Genomic DNA, 23,515 nt, shown 5'->3' on the forward strand with positions numbered 1-23,515 from the left:
ATTATGTCTGCCCAAATCAGATCTCATCTAAGGTTCACTTAGCCTACTAGCTTTTTTTGGCTTTCAGTGGGCAAAGTTCGCTCAGTTATCATTGAGATGGTTCAGTTGGTTGGTTGGAACAAAACAAATCATTTGAAGAAGTCACCTTGGGCTTTAGAAAATTCATTGACATTTATCACCATTTGTTGAATAATATTGACAAATTGATTAGTCAATTAATTGGGAAAGTATACAACATAGATCTTCAGATGTTGCCTATGAAAGTGTTGAAGGATATTTCTTCAATAGTTAGGTACAGTATATTTTCTATTGCATGAAGAAGGTTAATAAAAATAAATCAAAACAGAAGTTGAAATCACCTTACAATGTAGAGACTCAAAAATCATTTGGGAAACTGTTTCAATCTGTAACAGACACTGGAAGTAGGCTATTATATTACATTAATAACTATCCCGTCACGTTGGGAGCGCGCGCGCGTTAATTATAGCGATGGCTCTGGTGCACGCGCGTTACTTGACAGGTGAGCGCGCACAGCTGGCTGGTCGCTTTCGGTGTGTGACGGATGGAGTTGGTTTGTCTCGGAGTTAGGGCTGAAAACATTTGGGGAAAACAGGAAGAAATTCAGGGGTTTTTATCTGCAATGAGAGGTGAACAGACTGAAAATGGAGATAACTCAACAAACTCGGTGAGCGCAAAGGATGAAGGAACCGTTATTAACAAGTGACATGTTTGCGTCGGGATGCCTGAGCAATTAACATTAACACTAACCCCTCTGATGTGCTAAGCCCAAATCTGTAGCCTAAAATCCGGAATTTTAAAGTTAACTTAAACAACGTTGTACTTAAACACGTGGTAGAAAAAAAAAACATTGTCATACTTGTGAAAAAGACTTGTGAATTCGGCACATAAAATAACGTTGCACTAAACCGCTTGTAGGCCTAGCCTATTTCAATAAAATTCAAATTTCGGATATGAATTAGCAGAACGTTACTTGTTCCACAGTCTTCTTTAGGCTTCTTTAGGCCTACAATTTTATTTTTCACAGGCTATTAGGCTTTAATGACGTTTTATAAATACATCTTCTCGCTAAATTACTAACGTTAGTATCATGCATTTGGTTTTGAAAAATTAGTAGGCCTAACATATCCAGCTAATAACCTATCATAAGCAAATGCTTGATAAATTCACTTTTCCTGTCGCATAGGACACCGGACTTATCAGTGCAATATTCCATTAAATAGCATACAGGTACAGGCTATAAAATATTTAATTTCTTTTTGACGCGCTAGTAAAAAGTTAACTACTATGGAGTCACATTTACGCTTTAATCAGTAGGCCTTTTTGGCTCTGTTGCCATCCAAGTAGGCTATTGCTTTATTAGTAGGCCTTCCTAATTAATTATCATACCAGACAGTGGGCTACATTAAGCCAAGCTCTCTATGATGTCATGTACTAAGGGTAAAGGTTTACATACAGTGGAAGTTATGTGGTGTTAAAATCCTTATTGTTTGGCTCTGTTTAGTATTGACAGAAAGTGTGTGTGTGTGTGAGAGAGAGAGAGAGAGAGAGAGAGAGAGACCCAGTGCCTTTGTCACTCAAGTCTGGTGGCATGGTGAGTGGAATGATAAACAGAAGCCTGCGCTATCCATGTCAGCAGCCTAAAATAGAGGCAAACCAAGAGGGTCTCAGATAGCACCTGGACTCCATATAAGTCTGGTCAGCCTGCTCATGGCTTCCTGTATGTGTGTAAGATACCCTGACATGTCCAGCTGCTGTTAGGGTAGCAGGCTTAATATAGCGCCTCTCACTCAGCAGACTTATGTTATTGCTATTTAATACTTCTTGCCTATGTCTATGAGATCAAAACATATGACAGCCTTTGAGAGTTTGTGTTTACCAGTCTAAATGTGGATATTGGGGTTTTGGCATGTGTGGTGAGGTGGCACACAATTGATTACGCCTCAATACATTTATTATAATAAAGTAATAATAATATTATAATCTGAGTTCAGTTTAAATGAAAAGTTGTTTAGTCAACATGTCAAGCCCCATCGAGGATACACTTGTTAAACATAAGGTGACAATTCATAGATAAAAAAATAGTCAATTCTTCAAATCGTCAACAAGCTGCATTCAAGGAATAATTCAACAATTTGCAAAATACACTTATTTGCCAGTACAGTAAATCCAAAGCTATCACAAGCAACACGTTAGCTTAGCTTTGTAGAAAGGCTGGAAAAGGGGGGGGGGGGCAACTAGCCTGGCTTTGTCAACAATAACACAGTCTGCCTACCAGCACCTATAAAGCTCACAAAATGTGGTATCAATCTTCTCATCTGACTCTCTGTAAGATAGTGAAAACGCACATTTTCCAAAATGTCAAACCATTCCTTTAAAACTGTATTTTTTTTTTTTTGTTTTATTAAGCTATTGTCCTGACCTTGCTAGCATTTGGACCTCATATAGGCATGACAAGTTGACATTTGGACATTTGTCCTTCAGCTCCATATATACCCGTTGTGTGTGTGCCCATCTGGGTAATAGGCTAAAAGGGAGACCCACATGAGCTATTATCCTCACTTGCCACATGGGCATCTGCAAATGGGACTCTTACGCGTGGTGCTGGTTATCACAAAGGTTAAACATGGGTTACACAGGCTTGTTTGATCATTTAACTTTTAATTTGGAAGCAATACAAGAAAATGGGTCAAAAAGAAATAAATATATAGATGGCCCTGTTCTATCCACTTGGTTAGCCCAAATGGTTGTGAAATGCCAGTCTATCACTAATCCAAACTATGTGATGGAGTGGTGCAGTAAGGATTTCAGGCCTGACTATTGTTTTCCCTTTGTCTAATCCTTTCCCTCAGCAGAGCGAGATGCTGATCAACCAGCTGAGGGAGATCACCGGCATCCAGGACCTACAGATTCTCTACAGAGCCTTGAATGTAAGCTCTAAGAAATTATTGTTGGCTTTTAGGATCCCTGGCATTGTGTAATGAGCAGGTTGTTTGTACTATGTGGTTATTTTGCCACAATGAAAGCCACTGAATTTGAAAGTGTAACATAATCCGAATACTGAACACACAGAATAAGACAAAGACATCCGAGATGTTACACAAGATGACCAAAATTATTTTTTGTTAGCTCTGGTGTAGCTAAATAAATTTGCAATTTCAACAGTATGCTATAATATTACTTATTACAAAGATATAGCATACTGATTAAGATTATTATCCAAATCCAGTTTGTTGTAGTTGCAGTTGGACATTAATTCGACTTATTATCAACCCCCATACCTTGAAAATGGAAACATATTTATAGGACATTGGAGAAACTGGAAGTATGAGAACGATCAGATTTCATCAGAGCATGTAAATGCATTGAAGGTTTACATCAAAAAACAAGGAAGAAGATCAAAATACAAACAGCATCTGCAGCCATGCCACCAGCTCTGAGGCTGTAATGCTCATTGTAAAGAAAACCAAATTACCAAGTTCAAGTTTAAAGTTATTTTGAGAGCCTCAGTAGTTACTTGTTGCATGTTATTACAATTCATCCTGTGGAGAACATGAATGTTTGTACAAAATGTCATGGCAATCCATCACTAGAGCCATGTTGCTAGTTGGCTAAAAACATAGCTCTTGCTGTTCTTAGTAACTTGTGTTAGTGTAATTAATGAATGAAGGAACACTCTTTGAATACATGAAAAGCCCCCCCTAGGGTGCCAAATGTACACCCCAGCGCACTTCTTATATTTTGAAACACAACTGCAAATGAAATAATCCCTAGGAGCTTGAGTTAATAGGAAACCCATAAAAGTGATAATTGCCACACACTAAAATAAACAGTCTGGCTGACTGTGGTGCAGACTTCATCCAACCTGTTGTACCAGGGGCAGAAAGAGCGACAGCAGGAGCTCACAGGTTTGGGAGGGGTACATACTCTGGAAGTTCCATACAAAATTAGAAATGTTTGTGTACTGCTGGTTTCAAACACAAAAGGGTATTTCTCTTTAATTAATCAACTGAGTGCAAGCACATGTTTATGTTATTAAATAAGAAATAAGAAATACACTCACTGTATTTCATATTTTTATATTTCTCTCTTAGAGTTATGTTGTATTGTATTGTTACATCTTCCGCAAACAGTAATAATATCCAGAATATCTGCCCTTATCTTTTCCTTGTGCCCTCTCTTTAAGGCCAGTCAAGGTGACATTGGACATGCCGTTGGACTCCTGACAACCCAGCCTGCGGAGGTTCAGGATCCTGGAGAACTACAGGATTCAGGGACCTCTGGTGAGGACTGGGAAGGCCAGAAAGGTACACAGGGGACATAACAAGAATGCAGAAAAGTCTGAATATATTTACTTTAGTGTCAAACCATTTTCATATATAAAAAATAATATATTTTTCATATGGAACTGCAAATTGACATAAGGTTGATGGCAGAGATGACACTTCCAGCACATATTACACAAATGTTCAGTTCAATAAGCAACGTAAACCACATTTATTGTATGTTATGCTGTGTGAAGCAGGGGATATTAAAGTAGTCACAAAACAGGAAGAGGAAAATACTCCTATACCAGAGTAAAGTAAGCTAAATATATCAGAGCTGCATTCATGATTTCAGTGAAGCTTTGTTCAGTTCAGAGCTTCACTTATTAGGATGATTCATAGGCCCTTTCAGACATGTAATCTGTAACATTGCTGGGTTTATTTATGCATAAAAAAATTTACTGAACACCAAGCTGAAAACTATTGTTTCACTGACCTTCTCATTCCAAAAGATTCAATACCTTTGTACCCGTGATTACACCCATTATCGAATCACTGATACACCCTTACCTTTCTACATCACTAAAGCGAGGTCAGAATTGACCCATTTGAGGTCAGCAATAACTAGGTTTTCAGCTTGTGTTGAGTTAAGGTTTCAGTATGGTTCAAACAAGGTTGCACAACGTGTCATTCGACCACATCTAAAGTCACATATTAAGCGTTTATACCTGTGCCGAATGGCCACACTAAACAGTGCGGAGAAAAGCTGTCAAAGCCTCCTTCTTATTATTCTTAAGACTTATGGGTTTTTTGCTTGTCTTTGTAGTCTCAACAAGATTAACCATACAAATGTGGGTAACGGTGAATGGCATACCGGAGGTCCATACTTCACATAAAGTGGGTGCCGATTAAGCATCAACGTTCCAAGAAATACTTTGTTTAAAGCATTATGACTTATCTTGAGCATAGCTTGAAAAGTAGTGGCTTTGTGCTTAGGCTCAAAAACAGGTGTCTGTTAGGGAACAATACTCAGTTGATTCAGATTCAGATGTTAGAGTGGAGCACTTATGGTAGGTAAGTAGAGTAGCATAGAAGATTTTATGAAAAGCTATGCAATCTATTATTCCCCAAATGTTTTTCAAATTGAACACAAAACTGTTTTGTAACAAGAATTGTTGGATGTTTGTGGACACATTAATGTCTGTTTTTGCAGGACTTCCTAAAGATGAACTGCAGACCGCCATAGAACTCAGCCTGCAGGAGTCCCAAAATGCCCAGGAAGAGGAGAGAGAATTTAATAGGTACACCTGCTTTCTATGCAATGCTTCTTTTTTATTGATGGCCGTGTTTTTTTAGCTGACTTTCGTAGAGAAAAATATGAAAATGGAAACAGTGGATGTGGACGCTTGTGAGTTTTCTTCCTCTCTGCTCTGGTTGTTTTGCAAACAGAACTGAAATACTCTTGTTCAGTAGTTTCATGTTGTCTGTATGTGTATAAATCAATCTGAGAACAACAACAAATGACAAGTAGTTGGCAGCTTAAAGTAAGGTGGTTTACTTAAGCCATTAGCTAAAGGTTTTGAAATGTCAGTAAGTTGGTTGGTTGGTCCTCACTGGTACCAGAAATGTCTTACACCTTCTGGATGGATTGCTTGAAAATGTGTACTGACATTTAAGATCCATAGAAGACGAATCCTTTGGTGATCTGCTGACTATTCATGAAGTGTCACTACAGAGCAACGTTTTTAATTATCCAGTGAGGTATCTCAGCAGTTACTAGACGGATTGGCACAAAATTTGATAATGTCATGAATGCTTCCAAGACTATGAATGTTTCTGACTTTAATGAACCCCTGATTTTTCCTCTAGTGCCACCATGAGGTTGACAATTTGGTTAAGATTGAAATGTGTCAACAAACTTTAAATATGTACAGTACATTGGGGTATGACCAAATTCCTGCAAAACATTTGACATTCCTATCAGCAAAGCTTGTTAGCATAGTAACAGACTCAACTATGATAGTGTTCACGATAATCATTACCTTCAAACATCAGAATGTTAATAGAGGATGTGTTTAATTGAGTCAGTGCATGAGTGCTTTTAAATGGGTAATTTGATGTTCTGCAGGGCTCTGGAGGCCAGTGCAGAGGAGAATGCAGCAAGGATGAAGAGGAAGAGATGTGAAGCCCAGAGTGAGATGTGCAGCCCTGCAGACTGGATCCGTCAGGACGACTGGCCCGTGGGCATTCGCAATGTTGGAAACACCTGCTGGTTCAGTGCTGTTATCCAGGTGAGAATGAGGAGGGCCAGGTGAGAATTGGTTACATTAAAGCGATGATGATCTGTTCAGGAAGATAATTAAACTGCACCATTCAAAGTTGGGAGGCAATTTTGCTCCACAACATGGGTATGTTTGTCAACCGAGGTCAAACAGTACCCATATTGCCGGTGTTCATTCTAAAAACACATGATAAACAACTGACCAAACCTGGCCAATTTCTGACAGTTGCACATGCACAACTGCCGTCATATGCACAATCTGCTACTTTTTATTGATACATTTAATTAGATGTCACAATTCATTTAAATGAATAAAAGTATTCCAATTCAAAGTACAGAATTCATGTTGGAGCTGCACAGTGCACCTAGTATACCATATGTTAAGTGTACTAAGCTCCCTCTAAGTGTCCACCTGTTCTAACAGTGTCTCACATCCTTTGCTGCTAAAACTTAAAATAGCTCTCTTACATGGCCGGCCTAACAAACGTTTATAGACTCAGAGTTTGCCTTCCAAGATTTCTAACTTTAGTCTGTCAGAGATATCGCACCTTTTATGCAGTCAGCAAAAAAACGTTTTGGGTTACACCAATCTCTATAACGTACGTCCTTTAAGATTAGTAGTGATCTTTTGTGACCTGGTTCTAAAGAATATCCCCCCAGAGTTAAGTACCAGACATGTGACAGGAGAAAAGCTGTTACTACAGAAATATCTTCAAAATCACCTTTTCATAGACTTATAACATCCTAATAGAGTTAGCAGAAAAATCAGGAAGAAAACAAAAAGGTGTGGGCATATTTCTGCTAAATGAGAACATTTAGTATTTCTCTGAGCTGCTAATTCTATTACAAGTCCATTCCAGACTGAATTTTGTCAGGCCTATCAGATGACTCGGCAGAAACTGGAGCCCTTATTGAGATACACAGGCTGTGTGTTAAATTAAATAGCGAGTGATGTGATGATGGAGCGAGCGGTGGACTTGAAATGGACAGAGAGGAGACAGTGATTGTTTGTCTCTGTTGAACTCAGATAGGCTTCTACATCGATTTAGAAGTCAAACCCCCAAAGGACAGGGGTTATTATCTGGGAATAGAAACGGGAAAATGAGACAGTGTTGTTTGAATACAAATGGCGTTCAAATGATACCCTTTTGTTTATTTTTTTGCTGGTGTCAATACTGTTTGTTAGAATTGAACTGATTTTCGTAGATTCAACAGGGCCTGACGCTTGATAAAGCGGTCTCCCCGAAAAAAGTAATTATGCTATCAGATTGAGGCTGAGTGACCACATGATTCAGTTGTCAGCTCATATTCCCCCCCCATTATCCTTTGTGGTATAAATTACAGTAAAACGGAGATAAGCCGTAATTGAATTTCCTGCTCAAAACGAAATATATATCAAGATATTCATAAATATATATCAAGATATTCATAAGTGCTCAGAAGCTCCACTCACCAGCACAAATGACACACAAGACACATTTGACTGGTATTAACACATTTAGGTTATCATGAGAAACACAAGTATCTTATAACAAAGTGACATGGTTTTTGTGCAGGACTATTATGTGTAAAATAGAATAAAAATACCATACAATTCAGGAAACATTTCTCAAGACATCCATAAGTTGCTGGGATACTAGTGTCTGCTATGTTATATCCCTAAGTAAAAGAAATCACTTATTTTATTTTATTAGTGCTTGGAGCAAATTTTGAATTGTATGTAATTCAGAAAGCTCAATGGCCAAGTCAGTGCTGAAGGGCCCAAAGTTGCATTTTGTCTCATCAGAGATGCATATCTAATATGGTGATTTGATTGAAATTACAGAAAAAATATTTCAACTCTTCTTTAAGGATCATATTTTATAATAGAAAGGATCTTCGTTGTACTGCCAATTATAGAAAAGGGTGGGATAGACTTCTCATTCAGGAGACTCACAACAATGACGTTTTTGATAAGAAGCTGTGTAGTCTACAATTTGTGAAATGCTGTTGCTCGCCATAACGTGTGAGTAGATTTCACCCTGGGTCCCGTTTCCCAAAACTACCTGAAAGCTAAAATCCATCTTACAAACCTTGTGATACCCAGAAAACATCCATAGACATTCATAGAAATTACTGCAGATTATTGAGTGTTTAATACACACTCACAGAAGGTTATAAACCTCTTTGCACCACTCTGAAACTTGCAGGAGGGACCCCAATCTATCCATAATTAAGTTGGTGAAACACTAATGTAAAATGGAAGTTAGACAGTTGCAAATGCCAACTAGCTAAATATCACTGGCATGGGGAAATGTGTTCTGTGTTGATCCAACATACTGTATTTTGCATATGACCATGTTTCTTCTATAATCTCTCCAAGTAATGATGATCTACCAGCTGGTAATTCTCCACATCTGACCTTTATTGGCAGGCTGCATTAATGACCCTTGTTTTGTATTTTGTTGCAGTCACTGTTCCACCTGCCTGTGTTCAGGAGGTTGGTCCTCAACTACCATCTGTCTGAGCAAGTACTGGAGAAGTGTAAGAGCCATTCCGTGAGTAAACTACTGTCACCAGCACACTCCAAAACAACAGTGGGTTACTCTGCCACTGCCATTTCCACCAGACAGACCTTTGTTTGCATATTATTTTACATACAGGTAAATATTTCTCAAAATGTTTCATTCATACGCATAAAGGAGAGAGTTGAACTTTGAATACACACAAGCTGTGAAAGTTCTTTTAATATAAACGTAGCCACTATGTGATAGTGTAAAGAGGTTTGTTGACTTTGAGCTTGTGTTAACAGGACAAGAGGAACATAGCTTTCATGCAGGAGCTTCGCTGTCTGTTTTCCCTCATGGTGGGCTCCACTCGAAGGTTTGTGGATCCTTCTGCTGCTGTGGAGTTACTGCGAGACGCCTTCAGGACCAATGAGGCCCAACAGGTGCAACACGTTCTTGTCTTATTAAAGTGTAGGGGCCCCGCATTAGTCAATAAGGCTGGATTAGAACACATATGTGGCATCAACTCATGAAATCAAGTTGCTCTTGATTCCGATGTCCACTTTAATAATTGTGAATTTATATAGAATAAAAATACCATAAAATCCAGGAAACATTTCTCAGGATTTATGTCATGTTTCTTTGTATGCTAAAAAGAAAACATACACACAGGAGAAAAAAAACATAAACAAGAAACACCCACTTGAAAACAAGATGATGCATCTCAAGAAGCTTTTCCTGTGGACAATAAATTTATTGAGAAAATCCCCTCAGATCAAACACGCTTGATATTTTCAACTTGTCTCGGATCCTGTTAATGTGAACACAGTGTTTCATCTGTATTCACCTGCATACTAAAAAGACTTTTTAGTTTAGCTTTTTTAGTTTAGCTTCTGTGCTTACCCCTGACCTTTCGGGTCTCTTTTCTATCCTCTCTCTCTCTTCCTTTTCTGTCTCGCTTATTTTCTATCAAGGTAGTGAGGCTTTTATTTGTGTTTTGGGAGGATAAACAGAGAGGGACAGATTGCGTCTGAACCAAAACATACATTGATTGTGAACCCACAAATAGACTGCATCTTGTAATGGGAGACCCCATGTCTTCACTGCCTTTCCAGAGTGCCCACAGATTGGGTGTGAAGAGGGCAATTTCCTCGGCCGGTTTGCAATAGTTTCTGTCCAATCAACTTGTAATGTGCATTGGCCGTTACTAGCTTTTTAGAGAGCTTTTATCCACATCTCACAGTCTTCGTCAGTGGATTGAATTTGCTCAGTTGTCGTAGAGATACTGTAGCTCAGGTGTCATCGCATCACATCACAGTATTGAACTGTGTCTATGTGATGACAACTGAGCAAACTCCATCCGCTGAAGAAGACTGTAAGATGAGGTTAAAACCATCAGAAAAACTGACCTTTGGTAAAGATTTTTTGTCAAACTGCTGTTTCCATGGTCCTTAATGAACTCATGTAACTCAATCGTTTACTATTACAGCTACACCACATATCTTAACTTTGACCCTGACCCAATACATAGTTTGTTTTAGATGTTTTTTTCTAACTTTTTTCTTCTTTCTTCTTTGTCTTCATTTCAGGATGTTAGTGAGTTTTCCCACAAACTGCTTGACTGGCTAGAGGATGCATTTCAACTGGCTGCCAAAGAAATGTAAGTTATATGTTGATATCATCCACATACACTGACTGTTCTTCTTCTCTCTTTCTTCTTCTCTTTGCTAAATTACATAAACATTATGTCATGGTTAACTTTCAGTTGCGCAGAAGACAAGCAACAAAACCCCATGGTCCAGCTTTTCTACGGTACCTTTGTCACAGAAAGAATACACGAGGGTATGAGTTTTGTATGAGTTTTGTCATTGTGACAGTTAATATGAATTCTGGTCTTAATCACTCACGTTCATGTTACTCTGCTTAGGTAAGACTTTGTGTAATATTGAGCAGTTTGGCCAGTACCCCCTGCAAGTGAATGGCTTCAACAACCTGGACGAATGCCTAGAAGGTGCTATGGTTGAGAAGGAGATCGAGTCACTACATTCAGATCACAGCATCACATCTGGCCGTGAGGTGAATCATTTCATCGACTAACTAACAATAGAATTTATACAAAATTTCAGCATTTGGGCAATTTGATGGTTTGCTAAGACAGTTGTATTTTCTCTTGGTTGCAGAGATGGTTCAAAAAGTTACCACCAGTCTTGACATTTGAACTGTCTAGATTTGAATTCAACACCCAGCTCGGACGTCCAGAAAAAATACACAAAAAACTGGAGTTCCCACAAATCATTTATATGGACAGGTGAGCTTTGGAAAGATAACACAGTCATTGACGTGCAAGTTCATACAATTTCACTTGTTACAACACAGGGAAAGAAGCTTCTGCAGTAGACATGGAGATGATTCTAAAGGAAACATAGGCTGCACCAATTTTCACCAGGACTGTCTCATAAACAAGCTCAGTTTATTGTAAAATTAGAAGGGAAGAAATACAAAGCTAACAATGTGTCCATTTAGATGTTTCAACAAATCTAAAACACATGCACTGATCAATTTAGTGGATTACCTGATATTTCTCTGTACAGATATCTTCACAAAAACATCGAGCAGGCCCACGAGAGGAGAGTAGAGGTGAAAAAACTCAAGGAACAACTTGCAGCCCTTCAACAGAAACTTGAATGGTAAGTTACCTGAGATATGACTTCCCCACTCTATGGGAATAAATCTTGCACTAATTGTGTCCTGTCTTTATTTGCAGCTACAAAAACTATGGCTCAGGACCTACTAAGTATCCTCTGGCTGACATGTTGCAGTTTGTGCTAGAGTTTGCTACCACCAAGCCTTCAAGTGTTTCCCCAGCTGAAGAGCTGAGACCAACATCACCTTCACCGACACCAGCAAGCCACCCCCTCAGTGAACCCATCTCCAAAGACAACAGGTTGAGTACACAGAGGACCAGAGAACTGTACAAGGCGGTAGTTCCAGATTAAAGACAAAAGCAGAATTTGCCCACAGGCCTTTACTGGCGCAGCATAAACAGTCAAAAACCTATTGTCTCTTTCAAATGCTATGCTGATAATACTATTGACTAAACTGAATTAAATTGAATTACATTACATTACTACATTACATACAATATATATATTAAACTCTGGATCCTTAACTCAAATCAATCCTCCAGTTCTCTCAGCAAATTCAGCAGCTTTTCCACCAATATTGAGAATACCAGCCAAAAAATGGTATATTTATATTTACCAGTATGTCCATAGTTTTGGCCTTCAGTCCTATGAGTAATAATATAATACTCACCAAGGTAATTACAGCAATCTCGAAAACATTGAACGGGTACACAGTTTGACATTTGTTTATATAAAAATATAACTAAAAAAGATTGCTCACTGATTTTGAGACACAGTTTCCCTCCTTTACAAATCTTCACACAAACATTACACCACAACGTTCTTACAGCACTGAACATATTGGACAGAATTGAACCTGTCTTTGATGCTTTTCTTGCTTCTTTCAGTGAATCTGGAGACACAGATTCATCTGAGGGCCTGGTTTCCAGTGTTTCCAGTTGCCAGCGGACCCCCATATACAAGCCCTTCACCCAGTGCAAACTCCCAATTGACTGCCCACCCCACCCAGCCCCCCACAGCATTACTGAAGAAGAGTTGCACTTTGTTAAGACCTGCCTACAGCGTTGGAGGACCGAAGTAGAAAATGACATAATTGGTAAGCAAATGCAAATTCTTATTCACCACTATACAAGCCTTGTTGTGCTTAGCATTATGGGCTCTGTTTTTGGCTATTTATCGGCTAAATGCTCCACTATGTTCAATAGTTTGTTGCCAACGTCAGACTTCAGGTGCTGGACAGGTAGTGTATTGTGGCTTTTATCCATTTTTCTGAAAATAGCTGTCAGCTGTTGCTGGAAAAATGTAAAACCAAAACATCCATTGTTAATAAAATAAATAAAAACACACCCTCTGCTGTACTTCTTCACCCACTTGGTTGCACCAAAATACCTGGTATATAAATAAAAATAACTGCTACGTGGGGGGAAAAAACCCCAAGGCGCCTTAGGATAATACTACTTAATACTCTGGCACACAGCGTCTTACCTGCATAAAAGAAGAGCCGAATATCTCTAAATCTCTTAACTAACTGTGCCTCATGTAATATATGTATATATATTTATTGTTTCATTTGTTGTTTTTTAGTTTTGTTGGTTTTTTTGTGTGTGTATGTGTGTGTTTTCCAGAGCTAAAGGCCAGCATTGACAGGCTCACTCAGATGCTGGAGGGCATGTACTCAGACAACAATCTCTGCCAGGTACGACTTACACTCAACTAATTCACTCTGACAAACAGCAATTCAATCACGCGTTTTACATCTACAGCTGCAGAAAGTGCATTGGCTGAAATTAGATGAAACTGCATTGATCTCAATGTAGAAACTAAAAAGAAAATAATGCAATGTAAACAGAACAACAGAATATAAATAAGAACGGATCAGATGAATGTTATGCTGTAGCGAATTTAGAATTTAGTCACATCTCAGTATTTGGATATTGGATGCCAATATTGGAGGGCTTTAGTATTTTATACAGTGAGGGTTCAATGCTGTCGCCCACTCTACTCTTAATTAGGTACCCTACAGACTCCATGCCGTGCTCGTCCATGAAGGCCAGGCATCAGCAGGTCATTATTGGGCCTACATCTACGACCATGCCAACAAGCGCTGGATGAAGTACAATGATATTAGCATCACTGAGTCATCATGGGAGGAACTGGAGCGGGACTCATTTGGGGGCTTGACCAATGCCAGTGCCTACTGCCTGATGTACATTGATGACAGGAAACCCCACCTTATTACAGGTACAATTTGCTTTGGTCAGATAAGATAAACTTTGAACAAACCTAAAGGGGATATCAGATTTCAGACCCATGCTGAGACCCATGCTTTAAGCCAGGACTGAACACCTGAGCAAAGCAAGTACTTTATTCAGTACACAGTACAAAGGTAATGCAGGATGCTAAATAGTACCACTAGTGTTAGCAGAAAAAGACAACAATACTACAGTTGTGCATTAGGAAAAGATGCCAAACCATTGAAAAATATAAAATACAGTAATAAGTAAATGCACGACATGTGATGTACTTGGAAGCTCCTTGTGTAAGTCTATTAACTGACACAACCCCACATCCACGTAGACGACACAGATGATGAGACAGGCCAGGTGCTGCATGGCATGGACTCGCTGCCACCCATCCTCAGACGCTATGTCCTTGAAGATAACCGCTGGTTCCAGCAGGAGCTCAGTGAATGGGAAGAGCAGTTCTGCCAGACTGCAACCCCACAGGGAGAGTCTACAGCCTCTGCAGAGCCCCCAAACCCCAGTCCAGACAATATACACCAAATACCAGTTGAGCCAGTGCCCCAGTCAGGACCATCCACTGAAGAGCTGGAACAGGAAGCTTCTTCAGAGCCACAACCAGACCCAGAAGCAGAGAAGGATCTGGAGCCTGATCCCAGAGAGAAGCCTGAAGGTCTGTAGTGGTGATTAGAGAAAAAGGAATGAGGTAACATTTTTATAAGCCTTAACAGCCCATTGTGCATTATTTTTAGATAACTGCACAAATAATTTGTGTAAGTATAAAAACATGTAGTAATGACCACTATAAATAGCCATTGTAAACTTTAACTAATTCATACACAAGTCAATAACATGGATTTTAACCAAAACTTTAACTTTGAGAACCTAAAATATACAGCAGATGAAGAAAGCATACATGAAAAATGTGTTAGTATATATATATATTTATTGCTATTTTATATCTTCCACTAAAAATATAAATAGGCAGTACTAATTGAAAAAAATTCTAATGGAAAATGGTCATGGTATCAGATGGATAATCCACGATAACACTGTGTGGTTATCAAAAAGAGACTGTGCAACTGTGATGTGTGTTATTTTTCAATAATCACACAGGTCTGAATGGTTTATCCCTTACATACAAATGCAAGTGATCATATAGTGAGATGATACGTTCAGCTTGAATAGGGCATTCCTTCTTTCATGTGTAAATCCCAAGTATGTCAAAGACAGAAACCAATGGGTGACGTCACGGATATTACGGCCATTTTTATATACAGTGTATGGTCAGAGACAGACAAAGGTTTGTTTTTAAATACTAAAATACCAATAACTCGCTTTGCACTGGCACATTTGACTGAACCTCTCACCTGTGCACCTTGTTCTCAGCGCTGGGCACCAAATTATCACACAGACCGGAAAAGCAAATTCAAGGTTATGAAAATATCAAATGGTCCGAGAGCTGCTTGCATTCGTTGTTGCACTGCCAGAATATGAGGGCCCCCTATCTCTACACAAAATTAGGATTATAAATTGGAATTTTTTAATTTATATCCTGTAGTACATGATGAGGTAGCCATTATGTATCTTGCAATTAAAAGCAACTATTCATTACAGTCATGTGTGTCCACTCACAGCCTCTCTCCTCTCCTTTTGTGACCCCAGAAGAAGCAGAGTTAACGCCACCACCACCACCACCACAGAACCCTGGCTGCCAGCCAGAGGACACCAGTGGTGCAGTAGTCACTGACACCATGGGGCCCAGCCAGAGTTCCAGCACAGATGAGAAGGAGCTTCAGAGTCAGGTGGGGAAGTCTGTGACCTGTGACACCCCCCTCCCACCCACCTCATTCCCCCTCTGTAGAATATGGGTCAGAAATTCTAGGCCACAAAAACAAAGTGTGTACATCTGGGTCAAGGATCCTATTTCACCACTTAGCATAGCAATGGAGATCTAGGCTTAATGTCAGGCAGTGTGTAGAGTAATATACAGATAGAGTCAGGAGTAATTACTGCTACTGCAGCTGATTTGATTTTGATTTGTCATTAGTTTGTTAAGATGCAATTTTCACTTCATTATACTATATAATTTTCAGTTTTTCAGTTTTACCAGATATAGTTACTTCACTCCACAGGTCTTTATAATGCATACAGATTAGGCCAAGTGCATTTTTACATTGAGGCACACTATGCAAGTCCTGAAATAGACTTCCAAAATGCTCTAGGATAGGTCCAAAGCCCTCAAACTGAACAGAAAAGCAGAGATAGATTATGGATTTTGATGTGAATCTTGTTAAATCTTTCTCTGCCAGACTCCTTGCCCTGAAGCAGAGCTTAGTGAACAGGCACCATCTGACCCCCATGTGGAGAAGGAACACAAACAGGTGGCAGGCCTTGGCCTTCAAGCTGAAGTTGAGCCAGAGGCGTCCAGAGAAGCTCCTGACCATGACACAAACCCGGAGGATGAGGAGCAGCAGGAGGTCCCAGCTAGACAACGACAGACTGAGAACGAAGTTTCAGAAGTGGAGATCCCGAACGTGGGCAGGATCATGGTGAGAGCTGATGCTGATGGATACAACGAAGAGGTAATTAAGTGTGATAATGTGATATGAATTCAGTAGCTAAAACCAAATCGATGCACTTGTAACCTTTCAAATTAATGTCATTACATATAAACTAAACTGGGTGTAATTTGAGGATAAGTGTAATAAAACAACCTTAAAATGAAGAGAGGATTTGTCTATCCTTAGTCTTCTTGGATGCAGTTTCAACTGTCAAGTAGGTGCTACACAAATTTTGATGGGTGTGGAATACACAGTTATACTTAAATTTTGAAGAGATAGTGTTTCTTAGTTCTCAACACGGTGTGACTCTATGGTAACACACTATTTATAGTTTTGTAGTTTTTCTTTCATATGATGTTTTTCAGTAACCTGTTTGCTGCCCTGTGTTATAATAACTCTTGTTTCTTCTCTTCACTGCCATATCATTTCCTAGATGATGCTAACACCAGCTATGCAGGGCGTCATTCTAGCCATAGCCAAGGCCAGACAAACATTCGATAAGGAAGGCCCTGAGGCTGGCCTCATCAAGGTATGGTGTTTAAGGGATATTGAATGTCCTCGCATCATCATTGTCAACATATTCTGTAATAACAATTAGTAATGTTAAGAGGATCTGAAGCCTCCCTAAGATTTTCTTTCTATAAAGAATAAAGACCAGAATCTTGTATAAACTCTTCCAAATGTAAGAAGTTCAAAGTCAATAACAGGAGTGTTTTAACCTTGTAAATTTAAAATTCAATAATCCCCAGATTTCCATCCCAACACAGAAACTACTCAAAACAGAAGATACTGCAAATAGGTTAAAAAGTTTGATTCTGAAAACCCGAAGTTAAATAATTTACTTGTTTATATGTATTTTTGTTGAGATTTTTAACTTTAATAATTCATTATGAATTAAAGATGTTAGCCTGTCTTAACTCTGTTGCATGCATTATTACCAAAATTCTTGTAATATACTTGTTCTTGTATTCAATCTATCTGTCTACATGTTTGCCAACTGTGAGCATATTGGCAGATTTAGATATAATTAAAACTAAGAGGAATTTCCCACTGCTCCTTCAGGCCTTCCATGAGGAGTATTCCCGCTTGTATGAACTCTCCAAGGAGGAGACCACACCCCAGGAGGATGCTCGTCTGCAGCATTCTCTGGTCTACTTCTTCCAGAACAAGGCACCCAACCGTATTATTGAGAGGACGCTGCTGGAGCAGTTTACTGACCGAAACCTGAGCTTCGATGAGAGGTAGATATATATACCAGACAAATGGCCTCTTGATGAGTCTCAGACATTAGTGTATTACAGCGGCTCAGGTATTTAAAAGTTAGTATATAAATAGATTGAGAGAGAGAGAGAGAGAGAGAGAGTAGATAAACTATTGTCACAATCTAGAATGAAACTGAAATGGACCACAAACCAAAGAACAAGAGGAAGAACCTGGACATATATATATATTAAAACAAGTTGAGAGACTGAAAGCATTAGGGGACAAGATAAACTAATATGTCAGAAAATAGATAATTTTCAAGAGGTGTCTGTCTGGTGGGTACAGTGTGTACACAAAGCAGAGATAAGAAAGTAACTAAGGTAAAACGTGTGGACGACAGCAGCACTTCATAGTCCAAAGAGAAATACAGTAGACCATCATGCCATCTAGTGTCCAAAGCAGAGACCTGCAGCATGGTGTGAAAGTTCATATATTGATCCTGTTGTAAGTTAAAATCATTTATATGTCCTTTCTGTACATGCAGGGCCATCAGTATCATGAGGGAAGCCCGATCCAAGCTGCGCCTCATCAAGCCAGAGGACATGGATATGGATGAGTATTTGGTACTGTCTAACTTCTGCCTTATTGGACAATTAGATTTAGATTTTTTTTATTTTTGTTTTAACCCTTATGTGCTGTTGTGGCTGTTTTCAGCCACTATGGGGTATTTTTGAGTCTTAATTTGGCCATAACTTTTTCTGTGTTTCAGCAAATGGAATGATTTTTGGTGACAAATCTTATTTTGACACATATTTTGGGAAAATGCTTTGAAATTTCAAAAACTCAACAGTACACTGTGGGCAAATTCACCACCCTTTCGTTATGTTTGTGGCTGAACAGCTACTTTGAACTGCTGTAAAAATGTTTCGGATAAATATCTAAAAATATTTTTTTTGCATAAATCTATTAAACAACCTCAGTCTTTATCAAAACAGGATTTTAACTCTTTAATTGCCAAATTCATAAATGATGTCACTGATTTGGGGGAAAAAACAACACAAAATGACTTATTTTCAATATAAAATGTAATTGTGGACTGGACTTTTTTTTTTACCTTTTATCACAGTCTTGGACATGTCAAAGATTAGAAACAACATTGTTTTTGATGCATTGTTAGTTTTTGTACAGCATCAGATTTTAACTTTTTCTCCCTCATTTACTGTTCGTGGATGTTTTTTCCCCATTGACTTCCATTATAACTAAATTTTTTTATTGCAAAGCCATGACACCAGATAATCATGCATTTTTGATTGTTGGTGGTTTTCCCTGTTGGGAAGAGGTAAAAATTGTAATTTTTACTGTTGATAACCAGGTGGCACCATTAACCATTTATAGGCCTGTGCAAAAAAACAAAACAAAACAAAAAAAACACTAAGCATCTGCATCAGATATATGAACACTTTATTATGAACCAAAATGCAACAACAATGCTGCTGCTGATGCTGCACAAAAACTAACAATGCATCAAAAACAATGTTGTTTCTAATCTTTGACATGTCCAAGACTGTGATAAAAGGTTAAAAAAAATCCAGTCCACAATTACATTTTATATTGAAAATAAGTCATTTTGTGTTGTTTTTTTCCCAAATCAGTGACATCATTTATAAATTTGGCAATTAAAGAGTTAAAATCCTGATATATTTTAAACATTTAGTAGTTTTGATCAGGACTGAAGTTGATTAATAGATTTATGCAAAATAATTTTTTTTAAATATTTATCTGATACATTTTTACAGCAGTTTAAAGTAGTGGCTGTTTTCAGCCACGAACATAACGAAAGGGTAGTGAATTTGAACAACGCACAATTAGATTTAGATTTTTTTGATATATATTTTTGTTTTAAATGTTATCAGATCCATCGTGCTATATGGCAATAAAGTGAAATGGCAATGACACACACCAGAGACAGAAAAATGAGGAGTAGGCATCTGTTTTCTTTATGCCTATTGGGCCAAAGAGACCAGTGGAGAAATGTGTGAACTATATGAGTAGTTGCTTTGTGGTTCAACTACAATTTGAAAAGTTATCTCATTCTGGCTAGAATGTCTAGTAATAGTGTAATAAAATAGTACACCATTTACTGTCAGATGTAATGAAAGTATTAACACACAGCTTAGATTAGCGGTCATATGTCAGTCTAGCATTATATTTAGTACCATGAGGTTATAAAAACACATTATTACATAGTAGTCTCTGCAATGTGGAAGAGGTTAAGCTGTTCAGGATGTTAAAGCCCTAATCCGACACGTTTATTTGGGTCTGCATGGTTGGAATTCCAGCAGCGTGCTGATATTTGGTTAACTGTGAGATGAGATGTCAGTTAAGTTGATGGGGACAATTTTACAATAATTTTAACAATAATATTGAATAAAGTCAACATCAGACAATTCCTTAATAAAAGGATACTTCTGGTGATATTCTATGTTTTTGTCAACAAAGGAAATTATCCTACAAACAAAGACTTATTATTGTATTATTGCTTATTTTGAGTAGATCCCACAAACCTGCACCATCCTGCTGCAGAATATTCACCAGTGCACCAAGTCCGCAGCTGAAAATAGTCCCCGACTAATGTACTATTTACTCCTGTTTGAGTAATGTTTGCTAAGGATGAAATGGACCTAACTTTCTATTGCAAAATAAAGCTGGGATTTAGTTACTGTCAAGTGGCAGAAGCATAAATAGCAGCTTCAACTCAGATCAGACAATTGAAAAACAGTACAAACAGCAAAGACCAAATTAAGTGAATGTTGGTTGTCCTGTGTGCTCTTTCACAGCAATGGCATGATGACTACAGGCTGTTCAGAACGGTTTTTGTCTACCTGCTGACCGGGCTGGAGCACTACAAGCATGGGAAGTAGGTGTCCAACATTCACCACCACACTACCTGGCCAGTCAGATCACTTCCGCAGGTTCAGCTAGTCAAGTAATGAAAACAGAATGGAATTGATAACAGAATTTTTTTTGATAATAACATGGTTGCTTTGTGTGTGTGCTGCAGGATGCGGGAGGCGCTGACATACCTGGCTCATGCATACGAGACTAATGCCACCCTCCTGAAGAACGGAGACAAACGTGGCATGGACAAGTCTCTAATTGCAGTTTACAGGAGGAAGTGCCTCACTGTGAGTAAGGCAGCTCTTGCAGTCAGTGTGTGGAAGTACAGTACATTATTGTACTCTCAAGCATGAGCACACTCAGCACAATCCTCCTGCGAAAAGGTTAGAATAACAATACAAAAGTAGTAGAAGACATTTCAGGACTCAGACAGAATCATAGCAGTCATCCTTTGGGAAATATCAATCTGACATTTCATGACATTTGGCCAGTAGCTCTGGACCAAAGAGCTGGACAGACAGAAGGTCAAACAGAGTGACCAACAATGCTAGATTTCGGCTGTGTCACTAACTGGAAAAAAGTTTGAAAAAAGAAGTACTTGGCTAGATGTCTGTGAAGGTTCTCAGTCATCCAGGGCATAGTTATCCAATAAAGGTTTAAATCAAGGGCAACTGATGACCCCAAGTGGTTTTACTTCTCACGTTGCTGCATAGATGCAATGTACTCCCTGGCCCTTTGACGTCACTGTTCAGGCGCACATATTAAAATAACTTTTTACAGCACGCGATTGAGAATATCAGGTTTTCAGAAGTTGCCAAAGTATTTATCAAGATGCACTAATGCAAAACCATAGTATCGACTCAAAATATGATAATAATTTGTACTATTAGTACTATGTACTAAAGATGTTTTTAAAAATATATAAGTGTCAATTGCAAATTGCAATTGATCACACAACATAGTAAATGCAGAGGAAACCTTGTGACAATAACTTTTACTCTCTTCTCCATCCTCTTCCTCCTCCCAACATCCACTATGCAGGCACTGAATGAAAGCGCATCGCAGCTGTTTTGCAGCGGTGAAGAGACCAATGTGGAGGAGGGTGTCGCCATCATGGAAGAGGCCGTCATCCCATGCCTTCACCTGATGAGCCGGGACTCTGCTTTATCCCAGGAAGACCGGGACGCAATGGAGAGTATCCGCAGCCACTGGTGCTGCTGCCTGGGCCAGGACATGGATGGTAAGATCAGATAATTTAACACATCTGCACATTTTAATCCGCATATATTTTATATTTTGCTTTGTCCAAACCTACACAAACAGTAAATTAATTCACTAAAAATACAACCCATTTCTACTGCTCTTCCTTTGTTTTCAGACTCATTGCAGGTGAAGCTGGGAGAGTTTCTGCCCAGGGTTTTGGACGGTTCAGCTGAGACAGTAGTTCTTAAAGACCCACCCAAAGTCCACGTCAGTCAGGCCCATGATCTGTGCAGTCGTCTGGCCGCTGTCATGGAGTCTATCCACAACACTGCGATAGTCAGCGTTAAGTAAAGCCCTGAATGAAACCCCAAACAACCTCTTTGAGCTGTGCGTCCTAACTGCTAGCAACTTGGCCAACTTTTTTTTTTTTGCTGGTTTAACATTGCACATGCATATTATTTTGATGTTTTAACATAACAAGCTGTAATTACTTTTCAGGGGTAAATAGAGGGTGAGGCAGGGGTATCAAAACATTACAACAGTAGTAATTTTAACCCAAAAGCTGCTGGAAAACTCTCTCAATGATCAAAATACATGTAAGCCCTGCACCACCCATCAACATCAGCAACCCCCAGCCAGCTGACAAAATACTAACTGTCCTTAATAATCCTAAAGCCCTTAAAGCAGCAGCAGGTGAAGCAAAAGGCCCAAAAGGTAGCAGTCCACTGTATTCTCTGTGTCCCGTGACCTGCAGAACTGGCAAACCTAATGCAGTTTTTGTTTCTTCTGGTACTATGTAGTGACTCTGACCTTTGTCCTAAAGGTTTTATAGAGAACTGTACCGGTTTATATAGCTGTTACCACCTTTTTGTCTGTGTTGCACTCGCCAGCTGAACAGTTATTCATGAAACCAACCTGCTGAACAAACAAGACATCATCAGCAGGAGAACATGGAGGTGTTTTATTGGCCTGGCACACTTAACTTTAAATACTGACAACAATTGGACTGTCACTCAACTCTGTAGGAAGTGGCTTTTGATTGGTAGGATTTGTTGTTGTGTTGCTAAGCTGAACGCACATTAAGGCCTTTAAACAAGGCTAAAAAACACTAGATTTGTACTAGACAGTAACAAATACTGTTTATGAGCTTTTTAAATATATGTTTTATATTACTTTGTATCTTTTCAATACATATTCTACATGAAACTAGAATGAAACATCTGTAAACAATATCTACAGTACTAGTATGCATAAAAATATTGGCGGGGCGCTCTGTACAACTCACTGCTGGGCATCTGAACGCTCATATATAGAGATCTCAGTAGATCTGTGGACTGGTGAGATCTACAACTCTTCTTTATTCAAGTTTGACAGGGCACTGTTGGACAGCACCTTGCTCAATAGATGTGCCTTTCCTCACCCTTTAAAGGGTTCTTCTTAAACTATGTAAATCCATTGAAGGGAAAGAACAGGATATGAAGTACTTTTTTCTGGTGTCCCAGTATCATGAATTAATCCTCTGAATCAGGATTTTCAGGCCAGCAAGATGGAGCTGCTCTAACAGCCATTTGTGGCTGCTGATTTCACAATGCTTTCTCACTTAGTATGTGATGATTCTCAATAAATATTTTAAATACTCTGTGTACTCCTTTATTATTTTCTGTCTTCATAGTCTTCATGTCTTCTTAGTAGTGGAGCTTGCAAGTTCTTCC

General features: G+C 38.8%; 1 protein-coding gene across 3 annotated transcripts; it reads left to right on the plus strand.

The window, feature by feature from the left end:
• The first annotated feature begins 518 nt into the window (after positions 1–518).
• On the plus strand, positions 519–23,446 carry usp28 (ubiquitin specific peptidase 28). Of its 3 annotated transcripts, none has more exons than XM_038709451.1 (26): positions 519–685; positions 2,871–2,948; positions 4,205–4,325; positions 5,497–5,584; positions 6,412–6,574; positions 9,015–9,101; positions 9,356–9,493; positions 10,640–10,710; positions 10,816–10,892; positions 10,978–11,126; positions 11,231–11,358; positions 11,642–11,737; positions 11,815–11,994; positions 12,583–12,791; positions 13,321–13,391; positions 13,708–13,936; positions 14,273–14,608; positions 15,601–15,740; positions 16,248–16,520; positions 16,933–17,028; positions 17,562–17,740; positions 18,247–18,325; positions 20,540–20,619; positions 20,764–20,887; positions 21,642–21,840; positions 21,979–23,446. In XM_038709451.1, the coding sequence occupies exons 1-26, from the start codon at positions 563–565 to the stop codon at positions 22,152–22,154; spliced, it is 3,690 nt and encodes a 1,229-aa protein (XP_038565379.1). In that variant the 5' UTR covers positions 519–562; the 3' UTR covers positions 22,155–23,446. The 3 variants fall into 3 exon arrangements, with proteins under 3 accessions (XP_038565379.1, XP_038565380.1, XP_038565381.1); XM_038709452.1 differs by having other exon boundaries at positions 2,874–2,948; XM_038709453.1 differs by having other exon boundaries at positions 520–685; positions 4,205–4,301.
• The last annotated feature ends 69 nt before the right edge of the window (positions 23,447–23,515 follow it).

The sequence above is a fragment of the Micropterus salmoides genome, unplaced genomic scaffold (assembly GCF_014851395.1).
Source record: "Micropterus salmoides isolate LMB-PRFRI ecotype aquatic unplaced genomic scaffold, ASM1485139v1 Ms_hic_scaffold_9, whole genome shotgun sequence".
Classification (NCBI taxonomy): Eukaryota; Metazoa; Chordata; class Actinopteri; order Centrarchiformes; family Centrarchidae; genus Micropterus; species Micropterus salmoides.

What these genes read in the sequence shown, in the direction of transcription:
- usp28 (XM_038709451.1), top strand. Translation starts at nt 563, where the DNA reads ATGGAGTTGGTTTGTCTCGGAGTTAGGGCTGAAAACATTTGGGGAAAA. An exon ending in CTTCAACAGAAACTTGAATG is followed by an intron (nt 11,738 to 11,814) that starts GTAAGTTACCTG and finishes CTTTATTTGCAG; the next exon opens with CTACAAAAACTATGGCTCAG. An exon ending in AGTAGAAAATGACATAATTG is followed by an intron (nt 12,792 to 13,320) that starts GTAAGCAAATGC and finishes TGTGTTTTCCAG; the next exon opens with AGCTAAAGGCCAGCATTGAC.